General features: G+C 56.0%; 1 protein-coding gene across 2 annotated transcripts; it reads right to left on the bottom strand.

Annotated features, from left to right (window-relative positions):
• Window positions 1-466: 466 nt before the first annotated feature.
• On the bottom strand, window positions 467-10,808 carry RHBG (Rh family B glycoprotein). 2 transcript variants are annotated; one of them, XM_072829949.1, is made up of 10 exons: window positions 10,527-10,807; window positions 5,507-5,693; window positions 5,002-5,152; window positions 4,703-4,850; window positions 3,196-3,362; window positions 2,772-2,909; window positions 2,521-2,654; window positions 2,043-2,164; window positions 989-1,062; window positions 467-853 (listed from the first exon to the last, which is right to left on the bottom strand). In XM_072829949.1, exons 1-10 carry the CDS (start codon window positions 10,711-10,713, stop codon window positions 785-787), a joined length of 1,377 nt encoding a protein of 458 aa, XP_072686050.1. In that variant the 5' UTR covers window positions 10,714-10,807; the 3' UTR covers window positions 467-784. The 2 variants fall into 2 exon arrangements, with proteins under 2 accessions (XP_072686050.1, XP_072686051.1); XM_072829950.1 differs by lacking the exon at window positions 2,043-2,164 and having other exon boundaries at window positions 10,527-10,808.
• Window positions 10,809-11,169: the final 361 nt, after the last annotated feature.

The raw sequence follows: 11,169 nt of genomic DNA, 5'->3' as shown, positions 1-11,169 counted from the left end.
GCTGGGCCTGTCTCCCTGCTCCCATGCAGCCTCCCTTTGGGCGCTTCCCACTCCCCTGTTGACCCCAGGGGCAGAACGGTGCGGACTGCTGGCTGCGTCCAAGGACACAGTGCTAGCCTGCTCCCCTTTCCAGCCCCTGCTCCCCTTTCAAGTCCCACAGGGGCCGCTCTGCTGCCTTTGAAGGCCGCCCACATCAGGATGGGGAGCAGATGCCATTCTGGGGCAGGAAGGCCTGTCCAGCAGCCCAGGCCCCACATGACAGACTTTCTAGTAGAGAATGAGTGCCCTGTCCCTGGAGGCAGGCAAGCCCAAGCTGGGCACCACACAGGGAGCTACATGGGGCCCCGGGGGGTGGGAGTGTGCTGGCACCCAGGTCCCCCCACCTGAGCCCGCCAAGGTTTCAACACTGTGTGTTAGAGCCAGAGAGGAGGTCCCTGGATTCCCAGTGCACAAAAAGGAGTTGGAGTCCTTGGTATAGGTGGTGTTTATCACCCCAACAGCCACCGGGCCTGGCTCACACCTCATGGTAATTGCTGTGCCCAAAACCTCGCTCACAGGCCCAGGGGTGGGGTGGGGTTGATGTGAGTTCTCCCCCCAACCTGGGCCAGGTGCGGCTTCCCCCCATCGCCGCCCCTTCCACCGCCCTGTGCCCAGTACCCCAGGCAGCTCTCAGCCTTTCTTGTATCAGGAGAGTCAGGAGCTAGAAAAGAACATCCCTATGGCAGCCAGTCACCATCTCCTAAAACAAGAGCATCCTCTCGTCCTCTCGAGGACTGGAAGCAAGTTAGGCCTGGGTATCTGGCTCTTCCGCCTTCAGGGGTCCCTGGGCTGCATCTTCATGCTCCCCAGGCACCTGGAGGGCAGGGGTGGGGGAGCAGGTGAAGAGGTCGCTTCAGGGGGCTGAAGACCACAGCTGGGGTGTCCCCCAAGGGAGAATGAGCAGGGAGGGAGGAAAGAGGGGGGGTCTGAGGGCCTGCAGGCAGCTCACCTCCCAGTACACCTGGTCCTCATAACACTGGCAGTCTGCCGGGGAACCCAGGCAGGGCAGCTTGAGCAGGAGACCTGATGGCAGTAGGGGAGGGGTTGGGAGGGGGTGAGAGGTGCAGGGGTGTGGGGGGGTTGGAGGGTGGTCTCCACAGGATGCCTGCCACAGAGAACCCAGCTGGACTTGGGGAGCACCTGCTGTGTGCTGGGCCAGGCCAGGCAAGGGCTCATCAAGCCCCCCACCCCCGCCCCTGAGTACCCACAGCAGCCCAACAAACTACCCATGACCCTCTGGTCACAGTGAAGGAAGCTGAGGCCCAGAGAAGTCCAGCCCTTACTGGTTCCCCTAAACATTAATGACCTAAACCGTGAGGCTCCCATAAGCACAGCTCCTGGGATCCCCATAACCTCCATCTAGGACAGCTGTAGAGGGTGTTTATTGAGTAAATAAGGAATTAAATGACCCAACAAATTGAACATTGTGGGAGAAGGTGAAGCTCACGGTGAGAGCAGGGGCAGGGTGCGAATACTGAGTCTCAGGTTTCATTCTGGAGGCCCCGAGGACTAAGGCCAGACATCAGGAAGGACTGTCTGACCCGGGTCAGTGGGCAGTCTGCCTCTGCGGAAGGTTGTGTGTTCCAGCCCCCACCCTCTGCCCCTGTCCTTCCCCTCCCACCTCTGTCCATCCCCTCTCTCCCACCCCTGCTCCCTACCGAGCTTGGATTCCCTTAGGGGCCTCAGCCTGAGGTCGTGCTGCCCTCTGGTGGACAGAATGGGCATCACAGGGAAGCCACAGGACTGGACAACGGGTCCCTAGCCTGCTCCCCATCTTTTCCCAGCACCAGGAGGGAACAAGCACCTGCTTCTGGAGGAGGTTACCCCTGAACTCTGCAGCCGCTCTCCACACCTGACACAAAGCAAGTGCTTAATAATCATGTGAGCAAATGAATGTCAGGGGGATGGGATCCAGAGGCCCTTCCTCCAGAGAGCACCCCTCCTCTGTCTTCCGTGCTCCGGGGAGCTCCTGCTAGCTGCCCACCCCAGCCAAGGTCACTTACCTCCGAGGGCCCCACCCACAGAGGCAAACATCAGAGTGACAAACAGCCCGAAGAGCTGGTACATGGCCTGAGACATGGCAGTGCGCTGGCCTTTGGCTATGAGCGGAAACACACTGCCTAGGCTGCAGGGAGAGGAGGTGATGGGAAGATAGAGCCAGAGCCAGGGCAGGTCACTGCATCACACAGAGGCCAAAAGGACCTCAAGGGAGCCCAGATCCCCCTTCCACCCTCGTGTGCCCGCAGACATGTGCTTTTCTGACTCAGTCTGAGGATTACTGTGCTTGTCCTCTGACCCCTAATGTGCAAACCTCCATCTTGAAGGTTATTATGTTTTCCTGTCATTATTCATGAATGAATGAATGAGTAAATGAAAATAGACACTGCTTTTTGTGCTGGTCCACTGAAGGAGGAAGAGAATGAGAGAGGCCACCCAGGGGGATAATGACCTTGGAGAGGGTCAGGGATGGGGAGGACTCACCCTTCTCCATAAGCTTCATGGGTGGCCAGCCCGACCACAAGGACCCCCAGGAGGGCTCCCAGGACCCCAGGAATCCCATGAAGGTTGTGAACACCACATGTGTCTTGGACTTTGAATTTTGCCTCGAGGATGGGCTGGAGGACAGAACACCATCATGAGTCTCGTGTGCCCGTCCCCACTGGGCTGTTGGAGAATGGGGGGAAAGGTGCTGAGGACCCCTGCTCTGCCCAGGACCTGAGAGGGATTTATACCGTGAAAAACTTGTAGCCCAGCGTGGAGACTGTCCCAGCCAGGAAGCCAGCTGCCAGGGCCCCAAAGGGTGTCAGCATCATTTCACCTGCTGTCCCTACCACAACCCCTCCAGCCAGTGCGGCATTCTGGATGTGGACCTGGAGGATCAAGGAGAGCAGGGCATTGGAGGCTCTTCCAGATTGTCTGCCCAGACCAACCCTGCTCCGTCCATCCACCACAGCAGCATCTCCTGCCTCTGGAAGTCCCTCTGCTGTCTGATCTCTAACTCTCCTGCTGTCATGGGGTCTTGTCTTGCTGTGACCCTGCACATCTGGTCCCTGTGCTCATGCCGTGTCCTGTTCCTCTGGAAAGTGGACCTTGCCCGGTCTCAGGCCTCTCCTCCCCTCACCCATCTCTGGGCCTCCCAGAGGCCTCCACCCGTACCATGTCCAGCCGGCCACGCTCCCCAACGAGGGCTGACATGGCAAAGGTGCCGAGGGTGCTCGCCGACAGAGAGTAGTATGTGTTGAGGGCTGTTCGGTGCTGCCCGTCCCCCAGTGTGGTGGGTGCAGAGTTGAAACTGGGCCAGAAGATCCACAGGAAGATGGTCCCTAAACAGGGGGCAGGCCGGCAGAGTGAGAGAAAGCAGGTAGTCCCCTGAGCAGGCTCAGTGTCCTCACTCATAAAGGGGGATAACACCTCCTAGAGCCGGGCCACATCAGCCAGCGTGCAGGAAGTGTGCAGCCCTGGGCCTAGCAGCCACTAACTGCCCAACCAAGAGCTGCTGTCAAAGGGAACCAATGGGAAGAGCTACCCGACTGAGGACCACAGGCAGTTGACATATTTTTTCAGCATCAGAAAAGGAGAAAAAAACAGGGAAAGGGCACTGCATGTTAGGCACTCAACTGGGAGCTTGATATTCATATCAGGGAAATAGCAATATTTAAAACCTCACCTGCCCCTTGAATGTGGGGGGGGCTGCAAGGTGCAGGAGGGGTGCCTCTGTGTGTGTGTGTGTGGGGAAACCACAGCTCCATGTGCCCCGCCTACCCGTGTGGGGTTCCCAGGCCAGTCCTGGAGGGGAGGGCAGGGACCCCATAGGGCCACCATGGCAAGAGGGCCTGAGGGACGACCTTTCGTCCTGAGGGCCCTCAGGTGTGCAATGCAATTGCTCCTTGAAGCGTGCAGTCTGCTCACATGCGTGTCCTGCAAGAGGTGAGCAGGAGGAATCAGGAAGAGGCAGGGTGTCCTGCCTGGAAGGAGGAGGACAGAGGAGAGCTGGGGTGCAAGCCTCTGGGGGAAGCATGCCTTCTTGAATGCTGAAGCATCCACCTCATTTCATGATAATCCCTGAGGTGAGCAAGAAATACAAGACCAGCCTCTCTGTTTACTGTGGGAATAGGCACTGTGATCATTGTTCAGTACCACCGATGAAGAGATAAAATACCAATTTCCTCTCCTGCCTCATTTGTGGAGGCAGAGACAGGAGCAGAGGCCAAGGTCTACGCTCATGCTTGAAGAAACAGATGGCCTTGATGGTCAGACCCACAACCTCTCCCAGCACCCAAGGTGTGGGTGTTAGGGGGCCTCTGGGAAATCACCTGGGGGGGGGGGCAGAGGGAGGAGCAGCATCCTGGAGGTGGTAGATGGGGAGAATGCGGGGGGCTTCTGCCTCAGGGTGGAGGATGAAGGGTTTTAAGCAAGGGTTGGTGTAGTTGGACTTAACTCAGAAAGGCCCCCAGGAGTGGGTCTGGGGCATGTGCTCAGCCCAGGGCTGAGTCCAAGAACTGTTGGCAAAAAACTGTTGACAATGATGAGCAGAGATCTTGGCCTTTGGAAGGGAGTTCCCAGCAGGACCCCAAAGACTATAGGCAGCACCCTGAGACCTCTCTTGGAGATGGCCCTGCCTGACCCCCACCCCACCACCCCACCCTGCCCAGGCAGGCCTCACCAATCATGGCAAAGAGGTCCGAATGGTAGACAGAGCACTGGCGATGCTTGCTCTTCTCCAGCTGAGGCCTGTAGAGGACCCGTGAGAGCACCAGTCCGAAGTAGGCCCCGAAAGTGTGGATAGTCATGGAGCCTCCTGCGTCCTTCACCTGGGAAGGTGGAGTTGAGCTGGAAGGGCAGTCCTGGCCCCATGGTCTCCATGCTCTGGGGCCTGGCCCTGACCATGCCCACCTCCCCACCCACCCCCCCACCCCACCCCACCCCCACCCCCCCACCCCCCGCCCCCATCCATCCACTCACCTGTAGGAGATTAAGGAGCACAAACTCATTGATGCCAAACAGCGCCACCTCCAGCACAGTCATGAGCAGCAGCTGAGCCGGCCCAGTCTTGCCCAGGATGGCACCAAAGGAGATGAGCACAGCCCCAGCACAGAAGTCAGCGTTGATCATGCTGGGGAGGCAGGGTGTGAGGGGAGGGTGAGCAGGGCAGGTGAGGGCGCCCTGAGCAGACAAGCAGGGCCGGAGGCAGAGATGCCAGGATTCCAGTGTTAGAACCACCCTGAACCACAGGTGCCCCTGTGCCCTGTCCTACACCCCACAGTTCTTGGGGAAGAAGGGATTTCAAGAAAGGGGGAGGTGTGGCTGGGTGTGTGGGTGGCAAGGGGAACAGGCAGGGCACCTGGATAAGTCACTTGCTGGCCCAGGAGCAGCCTGAAGGACCAGGCTGGGGTTGGCTCCCCCTGGGGCAGGAGCCTCCCAGCTAGACCAGGGGGCAGGGAGGAACCGGGAGGCTATCCCTGCGTACCTGTTCACGCTGACATGGATATAGCCTCCGTGCAAGGAGTGGAAGAAGCCCTGGATAAGTGTGGACCACTGCAGGGCAAAGGCAGCCAGGAGGAAGGTGAAGCCCACGCTGCTGAAGCCATAACGCTGCAGGAAGGCCATGAGGAAGCCGAAGCCCACAAACACCATGACATGCACATCCTGGAAACCTGCAGGGGACATTCAAGGCTGCTCTGGCCTCGGGCCATCCGATCCAGCGCCCAGCCCTCACCAGCCAGGGCCACCTTGAGGCAGTAGCTGAGGCTCTGAAACTCCTCAGGTGTGGTGGGGCCTCTTGGCCAGGATCACCTACACAGAGCTGGCTTGCTTGGAGTGGGACTCAGACCATCCCTGCTGTCCCCATGTCGGAGCCAAGGCACAGAGAGCCTTCTAGTCTCTTCTCTGGCCTGGCCTTTGGTTTCCTACAATTGGCTGGCAGGAAGTCCGGCCTGAGCTCTCTCCTGCCGCAGACCCTGCCCCTCCATGCCCAAACTCATTTTCCCCTTCGAGCTTCTTTCAATTTTCCCTTTCTGCTGGAAAGTCCTCCTCAAGGTCTATCCTCCATCCCTCATATTGAGAATCTATACCTCTCCATGTTGAGGATTTTAAACTTTTAAAAAATAATTTATGAAATAACTTTATGTATGTATTTATTTATTTTTGAAATAGCTCTAATTGTGAACAGAGATTTCCTCAGGGACTAAATGGAGTGTGTGTGTGTGTGGGGGGGGGGGGTTGCTGGTGCACTGCTGCCCCTCAAACCGCAGCCCCTGGAGTCCTGCAATGTGGTAGCTCTGGGAAGGAGGGTTCTGCTTTTTTCGTTTGTTTCTTTCTATAATTTGAATATGTTAATTTTATACATGAATTAATTGTGTTTGTTTTTTTTTTAAGTGTCACTGAGGTTTCTGGGCAGGAAGATCAGAGCCTTTCTTTTCTTTGTTTTTTTTTTTTAATTTATTTTTTATTGGAGTTCAATTTGCCAACATATAGCATAACACCCAGTGGATCAGAGCCTTTCCATTTGCTTTTTATTATGTATGCATAAAAGAGGAGATTAATACAAATCATATGCAGTAAGGCCGAAAATGAGATACAGACAAGTAGTTTGCTTCAGTATTAGTTTGTTCTGGACCTCTCTCCTCCCCTACGTGTAAGTAGGGTTTGGAACATAACCTTGTGCGACATGCCACTAGCACACACCTGGCCCCGCTCTCTGTCTCAGGTCTACGTGTAGAGTGATTCCATGCCGTATCTTTGGCTTTAATGGAGAAATGCTAGAGAAGGAGTATCACAGTGCTGCCAGAAGTCACGCAAGTGTAAATAAGTTATTGAGAAACAGAGTCAACTCTGACCCTAAACTCCCCTTTTATAGCTCCACGTGAGAACTTTCTCTTGGAACTTGGTGGTAGCACATGTCACTTCCCCCAAGGGACCCAGCAGCGTTCCCCAAATTCATGGGAGCGAGCTTTCCTATGAACTGGAGCATCAGGCTCTGGGGACGGAGCTGTTAGCTCAGCTGCCACTGTGCCTGCCGTCACCGAACCTGGAAGAATCAAAGAATTGCTTCTGTGAGCCTTCCTGGCTTCTGAGGAGAAGACATGACTGATCATATTTCCTTTTTCTCTTGGCTGCCTGGTAGCTTGGAGCCACGCTGCCATCGGCCAGCCACTGGAGCACCTGGAAGCACTTATGGTGTTCTATTCGTTATTTGTGTTCTGCTTCCCTGCTTTTCTTTTCTCCTACTCATCATGTTTTTGTTACAAATGACTTCAAATCTCTTGTAGAAATAGACAGATCATAAAGGAAAAAAACAATCACGGTCACCTTTATGTTTAATCTGAGGAAGCACCAACAGGCCAAAAATTTTTGCAATCCGTAACTTTGAGAGAAGCAGACTTTTTTGCTTTTTTGTGCTAGGTATGGGCAGACAGGAAATAAGCTTGCAAGCCCCTGGCAGAAGGTTGGGTGGGTGCTGGAAGCAGAGCTCAGCTGTCGGCCCCCACAGCCAAGCGGGGAGAGGGTCTGGAAGTCCCCTCGCCTTGCTAAGTGTTCTCTAGCCCTGTGTGCTCCCGAATCACCCAGCTCTCTCTTCCCTCTCAGATCTTAAACCCCAACAGAAAAAAAAGAAGCATCACCTATAACCCAGCCTGCAACCTACGTTCTTTGAGGCCTCACTGTCTGGCTTCTTTTCTCCCTAAGCAAACAGTAAAGGGGATGTCTTATCTCTTCTTTTGTCCAAGGACAGCAAGATGGCAAAGGGGGATGGGGTGCTGGATGCCATGTCCCTGACATGCAGAAACTGCCCCAGAGCTTGTCTGAAGTGGGAATAATATTTACATCTCCCACCCCGGGTTTGTTTTCCATCAAAACTCAGTCCCTTGACCTTTTTTTTTTTTTTTTTTTTCCCTTGACCTTTCAACTGGAGTCTAAACATTAAGAAATCTCCTTCACTGGGAACATTCCACAGTGGCTGTGGCCACCAAACCCATGCACCTCTGGTTGGAGAACAGATCAGAAGCCCTCTAGAGATACCCATGACCCTCCCTCCTCCCCTTACCACCCCTCCCCAACCCACTGGATGGCTCCTGAACAAAATAACAAGGAACAAGGGGACAGTTAAAGCCAGATTGTGTGATCATGGATGAGCCACTTAACCTCTGTGAGCCTTGGTTTCCTCATCTGTAAAGTGGGGCTATAAAACACGAGGAACAGAGAGAAGGGAGTGGTGAGCTGTGGAGTCCACCTCCCCTCACACTCTTCTAGTGGTCACAAACCACTCTGGTCCCAGTAACATCCCCTTCCCCCACTTCTTCCAAGAAGATCCTGATTCCATCTATCCAAAATACTTCTCCCCAAGAGCAAGGTCTCAGAGATGTGTGACACAGGACCTGCCCATACTGTTTTCTTAGACTCTATCTTGTACTTGCCACTGTGTCCCCTATAAACCTGTCTTTTCTCCTCTTTCTTATTCTCCATGACTTGCCTGATGGGACAGGAAGTTTGTCATGTGGGGAAAGGCCACAACTGGGCAGCCAAGAGACCTGGCTCTAGCCTGGCTAACTAGCTGTATGATCTTAGGCAGCCCCATGACCTCTCTAGTTGTCTCTCCACATCTGAGGGGAGAGGGCCACATGTATGCTGAGAGTCCTTCCTTGTGGCAATGACAGAGACCCTCAGAGCAGCTGTGTCCTTGGCACTGGACACCTAGCCCCACAGCTCAACACCAGCTGCAGAACTCCCTTTCATCTCCCGAACCGGCGGTGAAAGGGCAGTGGTTACACCTCCCTCTGGCCCTGACCCCTTCCCCTGGACTCAGGGGCAGAGGAAGACCCGGCTCATCAAAGCGCCAGGCTCTAGAGACCTCACACTTCCCTTGGCCCCGACCTTCCCCCACACCAGGGTCCCAAGTCCACAGGGATAGAAACCTAGGGCAGCAGAGAGGTAGGATCCCCACTCCATTCCTCTTACTGCAGTCCAGGGAGGGCTGCGTGTCCCAGGAGAGCCCCCCCCCCCCGCAATGCAGCAGAGGGGTGACAGGCTGGGGTGTTTCAGAGAGAACTTTGAGTGGAGCAGGGTGCTGAGGCCTTGGGTGAGGCCCATGGGAGGAGCAAATGGGGGGGGGGGGTCCTGCAGGCAGCCAGGTCAGACTCTTGGACAAGAGCTTACTTCTCTCAGCTTGGGGGCTGTTCCCTCCCAACACTACCTCTCTGGACAAATGCACAACCCATGAGACTGCCACCCCAGCTTCTGTGGCTCACCTTGTAAAGACAGGGCTGACATGAAACATGAGAGGGAGGAGCTGCAGCCCCTCTGCCGAGGATACCTGGGGGTCTGGGGGTTGAGCGCTTCTTGCTCGGGCCCAGTGCAACTCACTGTCTATGTCCTCAGCATTGGGAGCCTCGCTGTGTCAGCATTGAGACTGGGAGAGGGTCAGGTGGGGACAGCCTGCTGCCAGCTCAGCATACAAAAAGCAAGGTAATGACAGCCTGGGGTTTTTTTATAGGAGGCTCTCACACCAGGACTTACTTGGATGTACATCCCTCAAACTGAGGCATCCTGCTCCCCATTGCCCAGATGGAGAAAAGTGAGGCTAAGAGAAGCCTTGCCCAAGCAGTGGTGCTATAGTCTGGAGATCTGGTATCTTTGGTCCCAGCTGCCCAGGGCCTGAGCTGGGAGTGGAAGGGGGCAACCTTGAGGGAGAGGCTCTGTCTCCAGCAGGGGCAGAGGCTTAACCTCTCATTCCTGGGCCTCGTCAGCAGGCAGGTGAGCTGTGTTGCTTGGGATGCCCAAGTCCCAGTTCCTGCTCTGCCATTCTCCTGAGCAAGTCACAAGCCCTCAGCTTCCTCCCCTAGGAAATGGGCTAATGACCCTGCCATGCTTCCCTCTGGGGGCTGGGGGCTGCTGCTCTGCGGCTGTGGTCAGTGGTTGTGCCATTCTCTCTCTGACTCTGGAAGGGCCAGTTTTGAGTGACTGGGGAGGAAACACCTGAGCGCCACCAGTCTTGGCTGCCTTCATAGTGCCCTGCCATTGCCACCTCCCGCACACCACTCCCTACCTCCTTTCTGAGGACCTCCGCCCTAATCACAGGAGGATTCTCTCTCCTGTGATTAGGGCGGAGGTCCTCAGAAAGGCAGTCTCTGCAACAGCCCTGCAAAGCCCAATTTGGCCAACTGGGAGGCAAGACAGGGAGCGATTAAAGCTCAGATCTGGGTTTGAATTCCAGCTCCCTCAACTCTGACAACTGGAATCTGAACCAGCCACGTCCTAATCTCTTCAAGGCTCAGTTTCCCCATCTTTGTCCACTTCGTGGAGTAAAGGAGATAATGCATGTGCTGCCCTCAGCACAATGCCTAGAGCACCGCAGACACCAGGGAAAGGGTATTATTATAAATCTGGGGCAACTTCATCTCAGCCAGATGGTTGCCCTCCTGGGGGCAGATATGCACACCCAAGACACCATGGAGCTTGGGCCCTTAGCTCCCCGCTCCCTCACCCACACTCACTTGGGTAGCGAAAGTAAAATTCATTGTCCAAGTTACTGTGGTTGCCCCAGTGCCAGAGGGCCGCGTCCGTCTCATGGTTGTAGCGGACAAAGACAGCAAAGAGGATGGCAGTGGCGCCCTGGAGGAGGAGGCACAGCAGGGGCAGCTGCAGTCGCGGGGCCCCGGCGCGGCGGGGGGATCTGGCCATGAACAGGGTCTTCCAGGCTCTGGCTCAGGCTGGGGCTCCCAGCACACAGGGCAGACACTCCCCAGCAGGGCCCGCAGGTTCCACCGGAGCCAGGCCCCACCCACTGGAGCCAGGCCCAGGCCCTGCCAAGGCTCAGCCCCCGCAGTTACAGAACCAGGGCAGTGAGGGCCTGGGCCTGAGGCCTGAGGTGGGGCAAGGACGGCAGGGCGGGGCGGCAGTGTCAGACCCCTGGGGCCTGTCTCCCTTGGCCCAGCTGACCCTCATGCAGTTCGGGTTGGGGTAGGTCTTGGAGATGGCTGGTGTTCTGCCCTAATGGGGCATAGCTGGGGGTCCCAGGCAGGGGCAAGGAGAGCACCTTCCCCCTCAAACGTGGTGTTAGTTTAGAGTGTTTCCCAAGGAGTGTTTCTGTTTCCCTTTAAAGCCTGGGCTTGGCCCCCCCAGGGTTAACACCAGAGA

Source organism: Canis lupus, chromosome 6, assembly GCF_048164855.1.
Source record: "Canis lupus baileyi chromosome 6, mCanLup2.hap1, whole genome shotgun sequence".
NCBI lineage: Eukaryota > Metazoa > Chordata > Mammalia > Carnivora > Canidae > Canis > Canis lupus.
This window is presented reverse-complemented; position numbering and strand designations above follow the sequence as displayed.

Coding starts and splice junctions, on each gene's coding strand:
- RHBG (XM_072829949.1), bottom strand. CDS start 10,713: ATGGCCAGATCCCCCCGCCGCGCCGGGGCCCCGCGACTGCAGCTGCCC. Junction 4,851..5,001: donor TGCTCCTTAATCTCCTACAG/GTGAGTGGATGG, acceptor CCACCTTCCCAG/GTGAAGGACGCAGGAGGCTC. Junction 1,063..2,042: donor TGTGGGTGGGGCCCTCGGAG/GTAAGTGACCTT, acceptor TACTGCCATCAG/GTCTCCTGCTCAAGCTGCCC.